Source organism: Mesoplodon mirus, assembly GCF_964341445.2.
Source record: "Mesoplodon mirus genome assembly, chromosome: 3".
NCBI classification, from domain to species: Eukaryota; Metazoa; Chordata; class Mammalia; order Artiodactyla; family Ziphiidae; genus Mesoplodon; species Mesoplodon mirus.
Window position 1 is genome coordinate 31,712,591 of NC_138978.1, and position 22,582 is coordinate 31,735,172.

The following is a 22,582-nucleotide window of genomic DNA, read 5'->3' on the forward strand; positions in this document are numbered from 1 at the left end:
GGCTAGGAAGGGGGGGCATTTGGTAGGAAGGTTTCATTTAATTTACTACCCAAAAAGGGAAAAATAAAAGGGGGAAAAAAAAGAAGTCTCAAATGCTTACAGAGAATGGTCACCTTTTTCTTACTTCATGAGTTCAAAAGTTAATGCTAACGCACAGAACTTAATTCCAAACAGTCTTAAGACTAGATTTTACTTTATAAGCCTGAGATACAAGATCTATTACTCTTCCTTCCTCCAGAGAACACTAGCTTTGTTTTGGCCAGTTGTCAGCCCCAGGCAGCTCTCATAAATGTATCTGTAGAAGTTAGGTTACATGAGGAGCAGGAAAGAAGAAGTAGAAGTAGGACTGGTGCTAAGAGATGACATTTCTTTCTTTTTTTTTTTTTTAAAGTCTTTATTGAATTTGTTACAATATTGCTTCTGTTTTATGTTTTTTAGTTTTTTGGCTGCAAGGCATGTGGGATCTTAGCTCCCCGACCAGGGATCGAACCCACACCCCCTGCACTGGGAGGCAAAGTCTTAACCACTGGACCGCCAGGGAAGTCCCAAGATGACATTTCTTGAACTGTAGTTAGAAATTTTTTTTCCCCCGCACAGAAAACAGACTCACACTAGCTTGGGAATTGACAATTTTATAACATCTAAGGCTAGCAACACAAATTTCAACAAATGACAATACTCTTAGAACAGGAAAGCTCAGGGGACGAATTATGCCTTGCAGACAGGAATTTGCCCAAGGGTAGGAACAACTGAGTATAGGTCTGTTAGACAGAATGCTGGTTTTAATGATTTAGGGCAGTGGTTTTCAAGTCATGCCTCTGAACCCTAGAGGGATCCTGAGAGGTGCTGCAGGGGCTGCCATAGGAGATGAGAGGAATGAAGAACAGGCAGAGCTGGTCCTGTCTCATCATCCCCAACCTTTGAAAGTTTGAAACCATCCATCTCATGTATCTGATTAATACTGAACAAACTGGGGAGCAGAGAGTTGAAAGAATCTGTTTTTGAACTGATGTGTTTTGGAATACTGATATACAAGGTGATATCAACTCACAGAAATGTATATGCAAATAGGGCTTAGAAAAGAAAATACAGTACAGCCAGGATATCTTTCACAGAAGAGTGGAAGTAACTGCAGCTCAAAGCAGTTCTTTCTTTACCTGAATCTTCAAAGGCCACCAAATCCATTCACCTTAACTTATCACCAGAAGAGGAAAGGAATATGTTTCTCTATAGGAAGGTGGAATGAACTGATAAGGAAAACGCAATGTGAGGGCAGAAATAAAGAACAGAGAGGGGGCTTCCCTGGTGGTGCAGTGGTTGAGAATCTGCCTGCTAATGCAGGGGACACGGGTTAGAGCCCTGGTCTGGGAGGATCCTACATGCCGCGGAGCAGCTGGGCCCGTGAGCCACAACTACTGAGCCTGTGTGTCTGGAGCCTGTGCTCTGCAACAAGAGAGGCCCGCGCACCGCGATGAAGAGTGGCCCCCGCTTGCCACAACTAGAGAAAGCCCTCTCACAGAAACGAAGACACAACACAGCAAAAATAAATAAATTAATTAATAAACTCCTACCCCCAACATCTTCTTTAAAAAAAAAAAAAAAAAAGGACAGAGAGGGCATTTAGGTTCTGGAAAAGTAGTTTTTGCATAAATACACTATTTGGTACTAGGCCCAGAAAGTAGGGATATTGTATTGGAAACATGTGTACCTAAAATGGAAGGACCCCATCCTGAATACAGTAAGGCATTTTGCTTAACTAGCCTTACAATGAGCTACTTGACTAACCTTATAATGAGAGTTAACACAAAGCCAATGCAATCATTTTCCATCAACATATGCTTCACTTCATGTCACAGATAATCTTAAGAGAATACGTGTTTATAAGTCAAACTTTGGTATATTAACATGTACTTCAAAGGTTAAAGGGATGCACATATTACAAAAGTTTTCTTAAGTAATAAATTAATCATCCCCTAATTTATATATTTTATAAATTTGAATATTGTATATTACATTGGGCTTGTCTTTTTTTTTACATGACAAATCTATATTAGTAGTAGTCTTGAATAACTTCTCTACAAGTTCTATATCTGCTACTTACTAGCTGTTTGGCCAAAATAAACAGGTTAACCTGAGTCTCAGTTTTAAATGGGCATAATAAAATCTACATTTAATGAGCATCAGCTATGTGCTAGGCACTGAGGTATATAGGTACGTTATACCATTTCATTTTGCCCTTAAAGTAACCTTATGAAGTAGGAATTATTATCCTCATTTTACTGAGAAAGAAATGGAAACTTAGAGAAGTTAAATAATTTGCTTAAAATCATTCAGCTAATGACTGGCTGAGCTCAGATTTGAACCCAGCCTTGACATCAAAGCCCATGATCTCAAACATTATATTGCCTCTCATATCACATAAATATTTGTGCATGTTCAAGCTATTATCTTATTCTCATAGGACTTTTACAGAGAGTAAATGTATGTAGATTCCATTATGAATTAAAACATTACACAAATATAAGTGGATGTTTTACCTGCATCTGGCTCTTGGAGGACATATGCATTTAACTGAACTTCATTCTTAGGCAAGGTAATCTGGACACTGTTTCCAGCAGATACCACCAGTTCCTTTATAACTGGAAATGAAGAAAATACACAAGAGATAAGAAATTAGATCCAGACTATCTCATTTCTCTCCTTCCTTTTGTGGCCAAATTTCTTCTATAAACAATATTCAGCTACTGCCTTCATTTCCTCATTATTTACCCACTCTCTAATCCCCTGCAACGTGACTGTGCCCCCACTTTTCCACCGAAAAGGATCCTTAGAGGTCATCAACAAAGTGCTTCTTAGCAAATCTAATAGCTGTTTCTCAACCCTCATCCTTCACCCCTGTGGTATCGAATACTGCTGACTGCCTCCATCTTAAAACTCATGGTTATCATGACACCATATTATTCCACTTTCTTCCTTTCTCTCTGAGTTTTTCTCCACTGTATTTTAACTATGGTCTTTCCCTAAGCCCTCTTTATATAGTACTTTCCACAGAATTCAATAAACAGAGTTCAACTCTGTTTCAAGGATCATCATGCTGATACATAACTTTCTAATAAAATACATATATAAAGTTCCTAGAGAAAAAGGCAAGTGTTGGCTGCAAGGCCAGCCTTAATTTTCTTTCCATTTCAACTGATACAGCCATAGACTTAGATAATTCCAAGAATCTTAACTGGTCTTCCCTCTGCTAGCTCTCCCCATTCTAATCCATTTTGTCTCCCTAAAACACCCATCACCATGAATTTTTCTAAAATACTCACCCACCATGATACTCTCCTACTTAAGACCCCCACTCCCACACCATGTTTCAGTCCAAATTCCTAACCTGGCATCAGGGATCCATCATCATCTGATCACATCATCTCACCCTTCCACCCGATTCTGCCTCTAGTTATACTCATTTTCCCTCTTGTGCTCCACAGAAGTCTACTCTTGGGGACTTTGCTAAAGCTTTTTTCTTCAATTGGGGTGTGTGCTTACTTTATTATAAATACAGTACTTTGTTTCTAGCCTAAAAGCCAGGTTTCTCTCCAAAAAATCTTCCCAGACCATTTCAGTTCGAACTTATCTACTTCTTGAACTACTTTAGCATTTTTGGAACATCCATATCAGCTAATAGCTAGATACTATATTTCTGCTTTTCACCAGCTATTCCATACATGTCAAAGCTTCTCAACTATGGCACGACCAATTCTTTGGACCAATTCTCTGGACCACAACATTTTGGACCAATTCTTTGTGCATGTTGGGGTTGGGATGGGGGGAGACTGTCCTGTGCACTGTAAGATGTTTAGTAGTATCCCTAGTCTCTACCCACTAGATGTCAGTAGCACCCCTCCTCCACGGTTGTAACAATGAAAAATGTTTACAGGCTGTTGAGAACCACTGATTATATAAATCTTATTTCTCTAACAATAATTGTTCACTTGGTATGAGACCTAGGAACTAGAGAGCTTAAAGCAAACAACTGGTTGGTTCACCCATATTCCAAGACTGGAAGGTGAAAAGGGTTTCTTAGACAAATATGAAATTTGAGATTTATCTGTCTGCTTGGGAACACTGCACTTGGGGAGAAATGAAACCATCCATTATGGAAGCTTCAGCATTTAGACACTCCAGGAGGTGGAATAAGAATTGCTGCAGTAACTTTCAAAAAAAAGAAAAAAGAAAAGAAAGAAAGAAGGAAATCACTCTACTTAGAGAAAGTATAATGGTCAAAAATACAGCGCAGGGCTTCCCTAGTGGCGCAGTGGTTAAGAATCCGCCTGCCAATGCAGGGGACACGGGTTCGAGCCCTGGTCCGGGAAGATCCCACATGCCGCAGAGCAACTAAGCCCGTGCACCACAACTACTGAGCCTGAGCTCTAGAGCCTGTGAGCCACAACAACTGAGCCTGCATGCCACAACTACTGAAATCTGCGTGCCTAGAGCCTGTGCTCTGCAACGAGAAGCCACTGCAATGAGAAGCCCGCGCACCACAATGAAGAGTAGCCCCCACTCACCACAACTAGAGAAAGCCCGCATGCAGCAACAAAGACCCAATGCAGCCAAAAATAAATAAATAAATTTATATTAAAAAAAAATACAGCTCAGCCCAAAACTTTCACAATTACACCAAAAATTACAACCATTCTGCCTGAATACAAAAATTACTTTAGTGCCTCAGGACTGAAACACTAAAATTTTATGTTATATTACCACTTAGGAAATTAAAAATTGGCAAAAATTCATTTTCACTGGCTTTGCTTCACCCTGTTGACTTTTTCAGGGGATAAAGATCAACTTAGTTCCCTTGATTAAGCATTTCCTCCTAATACCTTAGAACGGAACTATGAAGCAGACTCGTTGTTAAGGCAACACTCTGTATAAATCTCCTGCCTATGAGTTGCTTTAAAAATAAAGATGCAAAAATAATAATAATAAAAATAATAAAGATGCAGAATTCCCTGGCAGTCCAGTGGTTAGGACTCGGTGTTTTCATTGCTGTGGCCCCAGTTTGATCCCTGGCCAAGGAACTAAGATCCCATAAGCCGCATGGCACGGCCTAAATAAATAAATAAATATTTAAAAAATAAAAATAAAGATGCTATCGAAATCACAGACACAAATATCTGACCCACAATCACCCATTCAGAAGGCAAACAGTTATACAGTTCCGACTCTTTCTTCCCAGTGGCCTCTGCTTGCTTGGCTCCTTGAACATTACTTAATTGAATCTAGGTACAGTGGAATTTGGCTCTGGAAAGAGCCTCAAAATACCCATAGGCTGGAGCTTATTGAAAAAAGGATTGAGAGACCAAGTCCTATGATTACAGGGACATTAACAGGATTATTATTTTTTTAACCTACAGTATTTCAAAGTCATGCCTCCCTCCTTTCTTTCCCCAAAAAGGGAACACTTTGATCAAAATCCTATCTCCGAGGACAGAAGAAAAGGGCCTCACCTGGGTATGGTGCTGAGGTGCTCTGGAAAGAGGCCTGGGGGGTAGGGGTGGCATAACTGTAGGAAGGAGCCACTGGCAGAGGGGTAGCAATCGGGATTTTCCCAGGGGGTTTTACTTGCTGAATGCTAGGAGTAGCACCCGGGTCCTCTGATGCCTCAGGTTGAACTGATACATTTGACCAACCAGGAATCTTCGCAGTCAGATCTGTGGTTAAGGGATTAGAAATTGTATCTGTGTTGTGGACCTAGAGAAATGCAAAAATTCATTTGAATAGGCAAAAGTTATACGGCCAGTTTTTTAGGTCATGTCTCATGAAATAACTGCATGTTAATTTTTTTCTTTTGAAAAATGCAAAACTGTCAAAAATATTAAAGAAACTAATCTTATCACCCAAAATGGTGTTAAAATGTTGATATAAATCTTCCCAGTATTTTTTTCTATGCGAAGAGTTTTGCTTAAAACAAAGTAGTAATAATTACACTATGTATACTTTTATCTTCTTTTCTTACTTAATATTTATATTCAATCTTTCTACAAATATGTATTAAGCAACTATTATAAAACAGGCCTGTGGATCCAAAATATAATTAAAACATAATCACTGTGCTCAAGCACACAATCTAGTGGGGAAGAAAGGACTAGAAACATAATAAGCCAAAATGGTAAATATACCTATAAGAGCTATGACTGAACCAAAGAAACATAATCAGAGTACTTCTCTTTCTTGAAGAGAGGAAGCATGTGAAGAAGGATGGTTTAAATAAATAAATAAAGACCTTCTGGAGGTGCAGAGTCCTGAGATGCATTTTAAAGGGTAAACTAGGGAAGAGGCTGAGGGGAGAGATGAATATAAGCACAAGAAATGAGATTAACATGGCTAGTGTTGGGAAATGAGAGTCATAAGCAAAGTGAGAGGCAGGAAGTAACAGAAGATGAACTGGGAAGACAGTGAGGGGTCAGACTAAAGAAGACATTAGATGCTACTTTAAGAAGCCAGGTGATGATGACAATTAAAGGGTTATATATAGGGAAGTGACAAGGTAGGTCAGCTTTTTGTTTTAAATGAATCATTCAGGTTGCTGCACAGTGTATGGGTTTGAAGAAGTAAGACAACAGCAGGAATACCCCTTAGGAGGTTACTGCATTCATCCAAATGAGAAATGATGAATGGTTAAACAGGGTGGTTGTATGGATTTTTTAAAATCAACTAATGGAAGTATAATACACAAAATAAACTGCACACATTTAAAGTGTATAGGTCAATGAGTTTTGACAAGTGTATACACCCATGTAACCACAATCAAGAGACAGAACATTTCTATCAGCCACAAAAATTGGTTCATGCCACAGACTAATTTCCAGTAATGAAATTATTAAATTATTAAATCAGTAATTTAAAAAACTCCCAGTGAACAAAAGTCCAGGACCAGACAGCTTCACAGGTGAATTCTACAAAACATTTAAAGAAGAAGTAACACGTATCCTTCTCAAAATATTCCCAAAAATTGAAGAGAAAGGAACACTTGTGAACTCATTCTAGAAGGCCAGTGTCACCCTGATACCAAAAACAGACAAAGCCACCACACAAAAAAAGAAAATTACAGACCAATATCACTGATGAACATAGATGCAAAAAATTCTCAACAAAATACTAGAGTACCAAATTCAACATTACATGAAAAGGATCATACACCATGAGCAAGTGGGATTTATCCCAGCAATGCAAAGATGATTCAATATCCACAAATCAATCAATGTGATATACCACATTAACAAATTGAAGAATAAAAATCATATGATCATCTCAATAGATGCAGAAAAAGCTTCTGACAAAAATTCAACATCCATTTATGATAAAAACTCTCTAAAACTGGCTATAGACAGAACATATCTCAACATAATAAAGGCCATATATAACAAACCCACAGCCAGCATCATACTCAACAAAAGACAAGGGTGCCCACTCACACTACTTTTATTCAACATAGCACTGGAAGTCCTACCCACAGCAATCTGACAACAAAAGGAAATCAAAGGAATCCAAACTGGAAAAGAAAAAGTAAAACTGTCATTGTTTGCAGATGATATGACACTATACATAGAAAATCCTAAAGACGCTACCAAAAAACTATTAGAATAAATGAATTCAATAAAGTTGCAGGATGCAAAATTAATATAGAGATATCTGGTGCATTTCTATACACTCATAATGATCTATCAGAAAGATAAATTAAGGAAACAATCTCATTTACAATTGCATCAAAAATAATGTAATACCTAGGAATAAATCTAACCAAAGAAGTAAAAGACTTATACTCTGAAAACTGTAAGACACTGATGAAAGAGAAAAGGGAGCCCTCGTACACTGTTGGTGGGAAGGTAAACTGGGGCCACCACTGTATAAAACAGTATGGAGGTTTCTCAAAGAACTAAAAATAGAATTTCCATACCCAGCAATTCCACTCCTGGGTATATATCCGTAAAAACAAAAACAAATTCGAAATGTTCAACGCAGCATTATTTACAATGGCCAAGACATGGAAGCAACCTAAGTGTCCATCAACAGATGAACAGATAAAGAAGATGCGGTATATATATACAATGGAATACTACTCAGCCATAAAAAAGAATGAAATTTTGCCATCTGCAACAACATGGATAGACTTGGAGGGTATTATGCTAAGTGAAATAAGTCAGACAGAGAAAGGCAAATATTGTATGATATCACTTATAAGTTTATGTGAAATCTAAAAAATAAAACAAACTAGTGAATATAACAAAAAATAAAGTCTCATAGATATAGAGAACAAACTAGTGGTTACCAGTGGGGAGAGGGAATGGGGGAGGAGCAAGATAGGGGTAAGGGATAAAGAGGTTCAAAATTCTATGTATAAAATAAATAAGCTACAAGGATATATTGTACAACACAGGGAATATAGCCAATATTTTATAATAATTATAAATGGAGTATAACCTTTAAAAATTGTGAATCACCTGAAATTTACACAATACTGTACATCAACTGTACCTCAATAATATATAAATACACAAATAAATACTATGAGGATAAAAAAAAGACATTGGGGCTTCCCTGGTGGCGCAGTGGTTGAGAGTCCGCCTGCCGATGCAGGGGATGTGGTTCGTGTCCCGGTCTGGGAGGATCCCACGTGCCGCGGAGCGGCTGGGCCCGTGAGCCATGGCTGCTGAGCCTGCGCGTCCAGAGCCTGTGCTCCGCAACGGGAGAGGCCACAACAGCGAGAGGCCCGTGTACCGCAAAAAAAAAAAAAAAAAAAAGACATTGATGAAAGAAACTGAAGATGACAAACAAATGTAAAGATATCCCATGCTCATGGACTGGAAGAATTAATACTGTTAAAATAACCATACTACCCAGAACAATCTACAGATTCAAGGCAATCCTTATCAAAAACAGAACAAAACAAAAAACATTCATTTTTCACAGAACTAGAACAAATAATTCTAGTATTTGTACAGAAACACAAAGACCCTGGATAGCCAAAGCAATCTTGAGAAAGTAGAACAAAGCTGGAGGTATCATCCTCCCTGACTTAAAACTATACTACAAAGCTACAATAATCAAAACAATACGGTACTGGTGCAAAAACAGATACACAGATCAACAGAACAGAACACAGAGCCCAGAAATAAGCCCATGCTTATATGATCAATTAATCTACAACAAAGGAGGCAAGAATATACAATGGGGAAAAGACAGCCTTTTCAAAAATGGTGTTGGGAGAACTGGACAGCTAAACACAAAAGAATGAAACTTGACTACTTAATCACACCACATATAAAATTAAACTCAAAATGGATTAAAGACTTAAATGTAATACCTGAAACCATAAAACTCCCTGAAGAAAACACAGGTGGTCAGCTATCTGACCCAGACTTTTTTTTTTTTAATTGGGGTATAGTTGGTTTACAATGTTGTGTAAGTTTCTGCTGTACAGCAAAGTGAATCAGCTATGTGTATATATATATATATATATCTCCTCCCTCTTGGACTTCCCTCCCACCCCGCCATCCCACTCATCTAGGTCACCACAGAGCACCGAGCTGAGCTCCCTGTGCTATACAGCAGGTTCCACTAGCTATCTATTTTACACATGGTAGTGTATATATTGACATTGGTCTTAACATAATATTAATATTGATTTTTTTTGGATATGTCTCCTCAGGCAAGGGAAACAAAAGCAAAAATAAACAAATAGGACGACATCAAACTAAAAAGCTTTTGCACAGTAAAGGAAACCATCAACAAAATGAAAAGGCAGCCTACTGAATGAAAGAAAATATCTGCAAATGATATAGCTGATAAGGGGTTTAATACCCAAAATATACAAAGAACTCATACAACTCAATATAGAAAAAAAATCCAATTAAGAAATGTGCAGGGCTTCCCTGGTGGCGCAGTGGTTGAGAGTCTGTCTGCTGATGCAGGAGACACGGGTTCATGCCCCGGCCCGGGAGGATCCCACGTGCCGCGGAGCGGCTGGGCCTGTGAGCCATGGCCGTTGAGCCTGTGTGTCCGGAGCCTGTGCTCCACAACGGGAGAGGCCGCAACAGTGAGAGGCCCGTGTACCGCAAAAAAAAAAAAAAAAAAAAAAAAAAAATGTACAGAGGACCTGAATAGACATTTTTTCCAAAAAAGACATACAGATGGCCAACAGACACATGAAAAGAGGCTCAACATCACTAATCATCAGAGAAATGCAAATCAAACTGCAATGAGATACCCCCTCACAACTGTCAGAATGGCTATCATCAAAAAGACAACAAATAGCAGGTGTTGGTGAAGATGTGGAGAAAAGAGAATCTTTGTGCGCTGTGGATGGAACTGTAAATTGGTGCAGCCACTAAGAAAACCAGTATGGAGGTTCCTCAAAAAATTGAAAATAGAACTGCCATATAATCCAGCCATTCCATTTCTGTGTATTTACCCAAAGAAAATAAAACACTAATTTGTGCCAACAAACACATGAAAGGATGCTCAACATCACTAATCATTAGAGAAATGCAGATCAAAACTACAATGAGGTATCAACTCACACCGGTCAGAATGGCCATCAATAAAAACTCTACAAACAATAAATCCTGGAGAGGGTGTGGAGAAAAGGGTACCCTCTTGCACTGTTGGTGGGAATGTAAATTGATACAGCCACTACGGAGAACAGTACGGAGGTTCCTTAAAAAACTAAAAATAGAACTACCATACGACCCAGCAATCCCACTACTGGGCATATACCCTGAGAAAACCATATTTCAAAAAGAGTCATGTACCACAATGTTCATTGCAGCTCTATTTACAATAGCCAGGAAATGGAAGCAACCTAAGTATCCATCGACAGATGAATGGATAAAGAAGATGTGGCACATATATACAATGGAACATTACTCAGCCATAAAAAGAAACGAAATTGAGTTATTTGTAGTGAGGTGGATGGACCTAGAGACTGTCATACAGAGTGAAGTAAGTCAGAAAGAGAAAAACAATACTGAATGCTAACACATACATATAGAATCTGAAAAAAAAAAGGTTCTGAAGAACCTACGTGCAGAACAGGAATAAAGATGCAGACGTAGAGAATGGACTTGAGGACATGGGGAGGGGAAAGGGTAAGCTGGGATGAAGTGAGAGAATGGCATGGACATATATACACTACCAAATGTAAAACAGATAGCTAGTGGGAAGCAGCCTCATAGCACAGGGAGATCAGCTCTGTGCTTTGTGTCCACCTAGAAGGGTGGGATAGGGAGGGTGGGAGGGAGATGCAAGAGGGAGGAGATATGGGGATACATATACACATATAGCTGATTCACTTTGTTATACAGCAGCAACTAACACAACATTGTAAAGCAATTATATTCCAATAAAGATATTTAAAAAACCCCAATAATTTGAAAAGACATATGCATACCAATGTTCACAGCAGCATTCCTTACAATAGCCAAGTTATGAAAGCAACCTAAGTGTCCATTGATAGATGAATGAATGAATGAAGAAGTGGTATTATATATACAATGAAATATTACTCGGCCATAAAAAATGACATCTTGCCATTTGTGATAACATGGATACATCCAGAGGGTATTATACTAAGTGAAATAAGTCAGACAGAGAAAGGTAAGTATCATATGACCTCATTTATATCTGGAATCTAAAAAACAAACAGATAACAAACAAAACAAAGAATCACAGATACAGAGAACAAACATGGTTGCCAGAGGGAAGTGGGTTGAGGGGTGGGGGTGAAAAGGGTGAAAGGGATCAAGAGGTACAAACCTCCAGTTATAAAATAAATAAGCCACGGGGATGTAATATAAAGCATAAGGAATATGATCAATACTATTGTAATAACTTTGTATGGGGATAGCCTGTCACTAGACATATCGTTTCATAAAGTATGCAAAGGTCAAATCACTATGTAATACACCCGAAACTCACATAATACTGTATGTCAACTATATTAAAAAAAACAGTTGGTTCATGCCCCTTTGCAGTAAATTCCTGCCTCCAGCCCCAGGCTCAGACAACCACTGATTTGTTTTCTGTCACCATTAGTTAATTTGGGCTTTTTTTGTACTTCATATAAAAGGAATCATATACAAACTATTTTTGTTTCTGGCTGCTTTCACTCAACATAACATTTTTAAGATTCATATCAGTATATCAATAGTTCACTCCTTATTATTACCGAGTAGTATACCATTATAGAGGTATACCAAAATTTCTTTATCCATTCATCTACTGATGGAGATTTAAGTTGTTTTCAGTTCTCAGCTCTTATAAATAAAGCTGCTATAAATGTGAGAATACAAAATGTTTCTGTAAACATACTTTAATTTATCTTGGGTAAATTCTTAGAAATATTTATTGCTAATTACATATATGTTTAACTTTATAAGAATCGGTTAACTATTGTCCAAAGAAGCTGTACCATTTTGTATTTCCACAAGCAATGTATGAGAGCTCCAGTTGTGCCACAAGTTCACCAATACTGAGTATTCTTGATCTTTTTCCTTTTTTCTTTTTTTGTCATTCTCATGGTATCTCACTGAGATTTAACTTGTACTTTCCTGATGACTAATGAGGTTGAAAATTTTCTCATATGCTTATTGGCCAGACATATATTTTCTTTGAAGTTTATTCAAATCTTTGTCCATTTTTTTACAACTTTATTAAGATATAATTGACATAGTAAACTGAACATATTTAAAGTATACAATTTGATAAAACTTGACATATGTGTACACTTATGAAACCATCACCACAATCAAAACAATGAACATATCCATCACTCCCAAAGATTCCTCATGCTCCTTTGTAGTCACTTTTCCTCCCCACTCTCACCTCCAAACAACCACTGCTCTGTTTCTTGTCACTATAGATTAGTTTGCATTTTCTAGAATTTTATATAAGTGGAATCACACAGTACATACTTTTTTTGTTGGTCTGGCTTCTTTTAGTCAGCAAAATTATTTTGCTATTAACCTGTTGCGGTGTGTACCAACAGTTCTTTCCTTACAATTGCTGAGTAACATTCTACTGAATGCTACAAGTGAATAATATACAAATATATTTATACAAATAAAATATACAAATAAACAATATATTTGAATATACAAATAAATATATTTATTTGTTCAGCAATGATGGACATTTGAGGTGATTCCAGCTTTTGGCTATGACAAATTGAGCTGCTATAGATATTCCTCTACAAGTCTTTGTATGAACATATCCTTTCATTTCTCTTGGTTAAATATCTGTAAGTAGAATGCTTGGTCATATGGAAGATGTACCTTTAACTTTTTAAAAAACTGCCAAACAATTTTCCAAAGTTGTGCCATTATATAGTCCCACCACCAGTATGAGCATTCCAGTTGTTCTATAACCTTGCCAGAATTTGTTATAAGTCTTTTAATTTTAGCCATTTTAATTTGCATTTTTCTAATGGTGAATGATGTTGAGCACCTTTTCATGTAATTACTGGACACCTGTATAACTTCTTTGGTAGACTATCTGTTGAAATCCTTTGTTTCATTATTAGTTTTCTAACTGAGTTACAAGAGCTCTTTGTATATTCTAGAAACAAGTCCTTTGTTAGGTATTTAATTTGGAAATACATTTTCCCAGTCTGTTGCTTCCCTTTTCATTTTTCTTAATGGTGTCTTTTAAACAGCAAAAGCTTGTAATTTTGATGAGTTCCAATTTATCAGTTCTTACTTTTATGGTGCAAAATGTTAGTGACTTATTTATGTATTTATTGACAAGATCACAAAAATGTGTTCCTGTTTTCTTCTACAAGTTTTATAGTTTTAGCTCTTAAATTTAGGCCTACAATCCATTTTGAGCTAGTTTTTCTGTATTGTATGAGGTAAGGGTCAAGGTTCATGTTTTTCCATATCACTATCCAATTGTTCCAGCACCATTTATTGAAAAGATTATCTTTTCCCACTGAATTGCCTGGACACATCAACTGGCCATATTTGTGTGCATCTTTCTCTGGAGTCTATTCTGTTTCACTGGTTTAGTCTACCTTTACCCCAATGCCACTGTATTTTTCCTAGCAGGCAAGTAACTCACCTGGATTTAATCTGTAGAGTTGCTTCCCTTGCAATGTGCAGCAACTGATATCTCTCTGTAATTCTTTATTTATTTATTTATTTATTTTTGCAGTACGCGGGCCTCTCACTGCTGTGGTCTCTCCCGTTGCGGAGCACAGGCTCCGGACGCACAGGCTCAGCGGCCATGGCTCACAGGCCCAGCCACTCCGCGGCATGTGGGATCTTCCTGGACCGGGGCACGAACCCGTGTCCCCTGCATCGGCAGGCGGACTCTCAACCACTGCACCACCAGGGAAGCCCCTCTTTGTAATTCTTGCAGCTACTTTTTCAGCCTGGTCCCCTGTAGGTTTTCTTGTGAATGTGGTGATTGGCCAAGAATTTGGCCATAGATTATACTCACATTCAGGGCCTGTTCTGACTGAGATTACTCCCTAATTTTTCAGTCTTAGAGTCTGTCCTCTGATACCTCAAGTAAATAAGACATCAGATTTCTGCCACCTGAGTTACACATGGTTGGGTAATGAATTCAGTTAAAAAAAAGCAGCAAACTCACAGAGCTCACCTGGTTTAGGTTCTGTCTTTCAAAGACAGGACTCTGCCTCTCTGATCTCTGTATGCTTTTTCACCAGGCCCTCTGGAATTTCTCCATGTAGGTGTAGTTTAGAGTTTCAGCCAGGGGATTTTAGTGGGGTTTATAGTCAGGTTATGGGTTTCACCTTCTTCTGTGTTGTTGTTTTTCTTTTTAACTTTCAAGAGCTCCTCCCCTTATGTTTCCAGGTAATTTTTCTACCCTGAACTCTGTTCTTTGCCACCATAAGAAAGTAAAACTGAGGTTTTCCACTGCCACTTTCCTCTGCTACGGGGGTTGATGAATGCCCTCAGGCAAAAATTTTAAAAAGCTGCCAACTCACAATTCTTATCATTTCCAGTTACTGATTTTCAAGAGTAAACTCTCCTCTAGCTTCTTATTATCTGTGGGAAGGTTCAAGAGAAATGCTTTACTCTCCACCATTACTGGAAATTCCCCCTGTGGGATGGATTTTAAAATATTAAGAATCTAATATTTATGAAGCTGAAATGTATCTTGGGCTTCAGGAAAAAAATCTAAGGTGAATCCCACGTTTCTACAAGGATATTAAAATCATTATTATGATTGGATTCCATATGTTCAAAAAGCTTTAGGAAACTGCATATATTAAGTAGAGATATGGAAGATATATTTTTTAAAGACCCAAATAAAGCTTCTGGAGATATTACAGTGTCTAAGGTGAAAAACACACTGTAAGAGATTTAATGGCAAAGTAGACAATGCAAAGAAAACTCAAAGACATATCAACAGAAACTATTCAAAACAAAACACACAGAGAAAAAAAAAGACTGAAAAGAAATGAACAGAACATAGCAAATTGTAGAACAAATTCAAGGGGCCAAAATGCTTCTAACTGAGTTCTCAAAGGAAGGAAGCACAGGGACTTCCCTGGTGGTGCAGTGGTTAAGAATCCACCGGCCAGTGCAGGGGACACGGGTTCAATCCCTGGTCCAAGAAGATCCCACATGCTGTGGAGCAACTAAGCCCATGCACCACAACTACTGAGCCTGCGCTCTAGAGCCCATGAGCCACAACTACCGAGCCCGCGTGCCACAACTACTGAAGTCCACGCGCCTAGAGCCTGTGCTCCACAAGAAGAGAAGCCACCACGTTGAGAACCCCGCACATTGCAACAAAGAGTAGCCTCCGCTCGCCGCAACTAGATGAAACCCACGCGCAGCAACAAAGACCCAACGCAGCCAAAAATAAATTAATAAATAAATAAAAATTTTTTAAAAAGGAAGGAAGCACAGAAAAATATTTGAAGAAATAATTTCCACATATGATAAAAACTATAAACCCACATTTGAACCCAGATTTAAGAAGTTCAACAAGTTCCAAGTATAAGAAACATAAAGAAAACTACAAGTAGTAATATAATCAAATTTCTTAAAACAGTGATAAAGAGAAAATCTTAACAAGGAGCAAGAGAAAAAAGACACATTATACATAGAGGAACAAATGTAAAAATTACAACAGATGTCTCAATAAACGCAAGCAAGAAGAGATTGCTATAATATAATATCTTTACAGTACTGAAAGTAAAAAAAAAAAAACCCAAAAAAACAGAAAACAACAAAAAAACCCACAAAAAAACAAAATCCCTGCCAACTTAGATTTACTTATATAGTGAAAATATTTTTCAAAGACTAAAGTGAAATACTGAATTTTCAGACATACAAAAGTTGAAAGAATTTATCGCCACAAACCTACACTACTTGAAATGATAAAGGAAGTCCTTCAAGACGTAGAAAAATGATACCAGGTGGAAACCTGAATCTATACAAAGCAATAAAGAGCATTGGTAATAGTAACTAACTAGGTGTATATTTTTCTTATTTTAAATCTCTTTAAAAGATAATTGACTGTTTAAAGCAAAAAAAGTAACAATACACTGTGGAGGCTATAACATATATAGAAGTAAAATGTATGACGACAATAGCACAAATGCCAGGAAGGGAGAATGGAAGCATACTGTTGTAGGGTTTTTATACTATACATGAGCTAGTAAAATATCAGTTGAAGTTAGTCCTTGATAAGCTAAAGATGCATGCTACAAACTTCACAGCAACCAGTAACATGACATAAAGAATTATAACTATGTATTAATTTCTTTGTTGTTGCTGTAAAAAATTACCACACACTTAAACCACACAAATTTATCATCTTAAGAGTTCTATAAGCGAGAAACCCAACAAATACAGATCTCACTGGGCTATACCAGGTGGTTGGCAGGGATGTGCTCCTTTTTGGAGGCTTTAGGACAGAATCCATTTCCTAGCCTTTTCCAGTTTCCAGAGGCCAGGCACTCCCCTTGGCTCAAGGTCCCTTTCCTCCATCTTCAAAGCAAGTAATGTTACATTTCTCTGTGTCCTCCACACATCTTCCTCTTCTACTTTTAGAAGAAGGACCCTTGTGACTAAAATGGGCCTACTCAGAAAATATGATAATCTCCCTATTTCAGAGTCAGCTGTTTGAAAACCTTAATTCTATCTGCAACCCTAATACCTCTTTGCCATGTAATGTGACATATTCACAGGTTCCTGGGATTAGGAAAGTGACATCCTTGGGGTGAGGGGCGACGGGTCATTTTTTTGTTTTGTTTTGTTAATTAATTAATTAATTAATTAATTAGGCTGTGTTGGGTCTTCGTGTTGCTGCACACAGGCTTTCTCTAGTTGTGGCGAGCAGGGGCTACCCTTCATTTTGGTGCATGGGCTGCTCATTGCGGTAGCTTCTCTTGTTACAGAGCATGGGCTCTAGGCACATGGGCTTCAGTAGTTGTGGTGCGTGGGCTCAGTAGCTGTGGCTCGCAGGCTCTAGAGCACAGGCTCAGTAGTTGTGGTGCACGAGCTTAGTTGCTCCGTGGCATGTGGGATCTTCCCGAACCAGGGCTTGAACCCATGTCCCCTGCATTGGCAGGCGGATTCTTAACCACTGAGCCACCAGGGAAGCCCAGGGGGTCATTTTTTAACTATCACAACTAATAAGTCAATAAAAAGAGGTAAAATGGAATGAAAAATAATTAATTCAAAGAAAAGCATAAAAATAGGGATAAATGAACAAAGAACACATGGGACAAACAGAAAACTAATACTAAGTAGGTAGATTTGAATCCCACCACATCAATAATCACATTAAATGGTTTAAACAATCCAAGTAATTGACAGAGATTGTCAGATTGGATAAAAAGCAACACCCAGCTCTACGAAGCCTATAAGAAAGCCATCTTAAATATAAAGACACAAATAGGTTAAAGGTAAAAGGATGGGAAAAGATATATCTTGCTAATACTAACCAAAGAAAGCCTGACTGGCTATATTAATATCAGACAAAACAGATTTCAGAGCAAATAATACTACCAGAGATAAAGAGGATAAATTTTATCATGATAAAGGGGTTAGTTCATCAAGAAGACACAACAATCCTAAACATTTATACATCAAATAATAGAACTTCAAAGTACATGAAGCAAAAGCTAATCTAACACTAAGGAGAAACATATATCTACAAACATAGTGTGATATTTCATCACCTCTCTAAATAACTGATAGAAATTAATAGAAAATAAGCATATAGAAGGTCTGAACCAATTTGATCTAATTGACATTTATATAACACTTGCCCAACAATAATAGGATACATATTCTTTTCAAGTGCACTTGGAACATTCACCAAGATAGACCATATTCTCAGCATTGGAACAGGTCTCAATAAATTTAAAAGGATTCAAGTCATACAATGTTCACTGGCTACAATGGCATTAAATTACCAATCAATAATACAACAACATCTGGAAAATCCCCCAAAACATTTGGAAACTACATAATATACTTCTAAATAATCCAAAAGTCAAAGAAGTAGTCAAAAGGGAAATTTAAAAGTATTTTGATCTGAATAAACTGTAAACACAATATCAAAATCTGTAGGATGTGGCTAAAACTATACTTAGAGGGAAATTTATAGCACTAAAATACCCATGTTAGAAAAGAAAGAAGTCTCAAATCAACAACCTCAGATTACACCTTAAGAAACTAGAAAAGAGCAAATGAAATCCAAATTAAACAGCAGAAATGAAACAAAAAAAATTAGACAGAAATCAATAAAATAGAAAATAGAAAAGCAATAGAGAAAAAGAAATGAAACCAAAGATTGTCTTTAAAAAAACCTAGCCAGTCTGAGCAGAAGGAGGGAGAGAATCCATTTCTTAGCCTTTTCCAGTTTCTACAGGCCACGTACTCTTCTTGGCTAATGGTCCCCTTCCTCCATCTTCCAAGCAGGCAACGTTACATCTCTCTGTGTCCTTCCATAGTTACATCTTCCTAAGATACAATAAGTAATTGTTTTGCTATACACTAGCAACAAACAGAAACTGAATTTTTAAAAAAATCAATTATAATAGTATCAAAAATGAAATACTTAGGGATAATTCTGACAAAAGATGCGTAAAATCTGTACCCTGAAACACATCGCTGAGAGAAGTTAAAGATGACTTAAACAAATGGAAAGATATACTGTGTTCATGGAACAGTAGACAGACTCACTATAATTATAAGGCTATGAATTCTCCCTAGAGTGATCTACAGCCTTAACATAACCCCAATCAAAATCCCAGAAAGCTTTTTAAAAAGAAATTGACAAGATGATTCTAAAATGTATACGGAAATATAAAGGACTTAGAAGAGCCAAAACAATTTTGATAACAAAGAACAAAACTGTAAGATTTACATTATCTGATTTAAAGACTTATTACAAAGCTATAGTTAACAAGACAGTGTGGTATTGATGTCAATATAGACAAATAAATCAGTGGAACCAAATAGTGTCCAGAAATAGATTCATAAACATATGGTTAACTGATTTTCAATAAAAGTGACAAGCAATTCACTTGTTCGAAAATGGATGGTAAAAATACGGCGCTAGCACAATTTGATACTCATATGCCAAAAAACAAAACAAAACCCTCCCATCCACAGCTCTCTCTGTGCACAAAAAAAATTCTAGACCTAAATTTAAAACCTAAAACTATAAAACCTTTAGAAAACTTAGGAGAACTCTTTCTTAGATACAATATCAAAAGCATGATCCATAAAAAGAAAATGATACACTGGACATCATCAAAATTAATACCTGCTCCTCAAAAGACACTGCTTACAAAATGTCCATTGACAGATGAATGCATAAAGAAGATGTATACAATGGAACTACTCAGCCATAAAAAGAACAAAATCATGCCATTTGTAGCGACATGGATACAACTAGAGATTATCATACTTAAGTGAAGCAAGTCAGAAAGAGAAAGACAAACACCAAATGATATCACTTATATGTGGAACCTAAAATATGGCAAAAATGAACCTATCTATAAAACAGAAACAGACTCACAGACATAGAGATCAGACTTGTGGTTACCAAGGGGAAGGCAAAGAGGGAGAGGGATGAACTGGGAGTCTGAGGTTGGCAGATGCAAAGTATTACATTTAGAATGGATAAATAAGGTTCTACTGTATAGCCCAGGGAGCTATATCCAGTCTCCTGGGATAAACCATAATGGAAAAGAATATTAAAAAAAGAATGTATCTATCTATATATCTATCTATCTATATCTATACATAGATAGATAGACAGATATGTATAACTGAGTCACTTTGCTGTATAGCAGAGATTGGCACAACATTGTAAATCAACTATATTTCAATTTAAAAATCAATTTAAAAAAAGACACTGCTTACAGAATGAAAGGCAAGTCATAGACTGAGAATATTTGTAAATCCTTTATCTGATAAATGACTTACATGCAAAATATATATGTGTGTGTATATATATATATATGAAAACAGCCCAATTTTTTTAATGGGGGAAAATATGAACACTTTACCAAAAACATATGGATGGCAAATAAGCACATGAAAAGATGTTCAACATCATTATTTGGGGAAATGCAAATCAAAACCATAATGAGAATATGGGGATATATGTATACATATAGCTGATTCACTTTGTTATACAGCAGGAACTAACACAAAACTGTAAAGCAATTATATTCCAATAAAGATGTTAAAACATAAATAAATAAAATAAAATAAAATGGCACTATAAGAGATACCACAAGGGAATAATGAAAGAAGCATTAAAAGTACTAAAAAGCAAAGCTTAAAAAAAAAAAGGTACTATTACACACCTATTACAATATCTAAAATGAGAAAGACTCACCATACCAAGTGATGGTGAGAATGCAGAGCAACTGGAACTTTCATACATTACTAATGGGAATGTAAAATGGTACAACTATTTGGGAAACAGTTTGGCAATTTCTTAAAATATTAAATATAGACCTATAATATGACCCAGCTATTCCACTCCCAGGTATCTGACCAAGAGAGATTTAAACATATATACATACAAAGACCACACAAATGTTCACAGCAACTTAAAAAATCTGGAAACAACCCAAATGTCCATCAACAGGTGAATGGATAAACAAACTATGACATGTCCACACAATGGAACACTATTCAGTAATTAAAAGAACCAACTACTGACACATACTACAACAAGGATGAACATCAAGACATTATGCTAAGTGAAAGAAGCCAGACACAAAAGACTGCATGTTGCATGGTTCCATTCACATGAAAAGTCCAGAAAAGGCAAAATTTACAGAGACAGCAGATTAGGGGATACCTGGGGTTGGGAGTGGGAGTAGGAATGGCACAAGGGAAGTTTTGGGCAAATAAGCACCAGGGAAGTTTTGGGGGTTATGGAAGTGTTAACTAACGGGTTGTGGTTATGATATACAACTCTATACATTTACTAAAGTCACTGAATTGTACACTTAAAAGGAATGGGTTTTATGGTATGTAAAGTATACCTCAATAAAATTGTTAAAAAGAAGAGTACATAGGGCTTCCCTGGTGGCGCAGTGGTTAAGAATCCGCCTGCCAATGCAGGGGACACAGGTTCGAGCCCTGGTCCAGGAAGATCCCACATGCCGCAGAGCAACTAAGCCCGTGCGCCACAACTATTGAGACTGCACTCTAGAGCCTGCGAGCCACAACTACTGAGCCCGTGTGCCACAACTACTGAGCCCGTGTGCCACAACTACTGAAGCCCGCACACCTAGAGCCCATGCTTCACAACAAGAGAAGCCACCGCAATGAGAAGCCCGCGCACCACAATGAAGAGTAGCCCGCGCTCACTGCAACTAGAGAAAGCCTGCACGCAGCAATGAAGACCCAAAGCAGCCAAAAATAAATAAATAAAATAAATTTCTTTTAAAAAAAGAGCACATAATGTAAATATGATTCTGTTTACTTAAAAACCCTAGAAAATCTATAATAACCTAAAGCAGATCAGTGGTTGCCTAGGAATAAGGGAGGGAATGGGAAAGACATTACAAAGGGACAGGAGAAAATTTGGGGGGTAATGATATGTTCATTATCTTTTTTGTGGTGACGGTTTTATGGGTATGTACATATGTCAAAAATAATCAAATTGTACACTTTAACATATACAGTTTAGGGAATTCCCTAGTGGTCCAGTGGTTAGGACTCTGCGCTTCCGCTGCAGGAGGCACAGGTTTGATCCCTGGTCAGGGAACTAAGATCCCACAAGCTGCACAGTGTGGCCAATAAATAAATAAATAAACCATTAAAAAAATGTACAGTTTATGATACGTCAATTATACTTCAATAAAGCTGCTTTAAAAAGTATGGTATCCACAGAAGAGCAAACATTCTATTCAGTGTAGCTGGAGTGGAAAGTAGAAAGGAGTAAAAAAAGAGCGATTCATGCAGCCAAAAATGTATTGTTAATGGCTGCGCTATGTCACTTTCCCCTTATTAGAAAGACTGCTTCCACTTTTTAATTAAATAAATACCAGCTCACCATTGTGAGTGAA

At 37.3% G+C, this 22,582-nt stretch overlaps 1 protein-coding gene across 3 annotated transcripts in view; it reads right to left on the reverse strand.

Moving 5' to 3' along the window:
- KIAA0319L (KIAA0319 like) overlaps positions 1-22,582 on the reverse strand; it is a 108,473-nt gene that overhangs the window by 35,164 nt on the left and 50,727 nt on the right. For all 3 annotated transcript variants that reach the window (XM_082613609.1, XM_082613607.1, XM_082613608.1), the window contains exons 4-5: positions 5,505-5,748; positions 2,538-2,639 (exon numbers count right to left, since the gene is read on the reverse strand). In XM_082613609.1, coding sequence (XP_082469735.1) covers positions 2,538-2,639; positions 5,505-5,748 — 346 coding nt within the window. The remainder of the gene's footprint in view (positions 1-2,537; positions 2,640-5,504; positions 5,749-22,582) is intronic.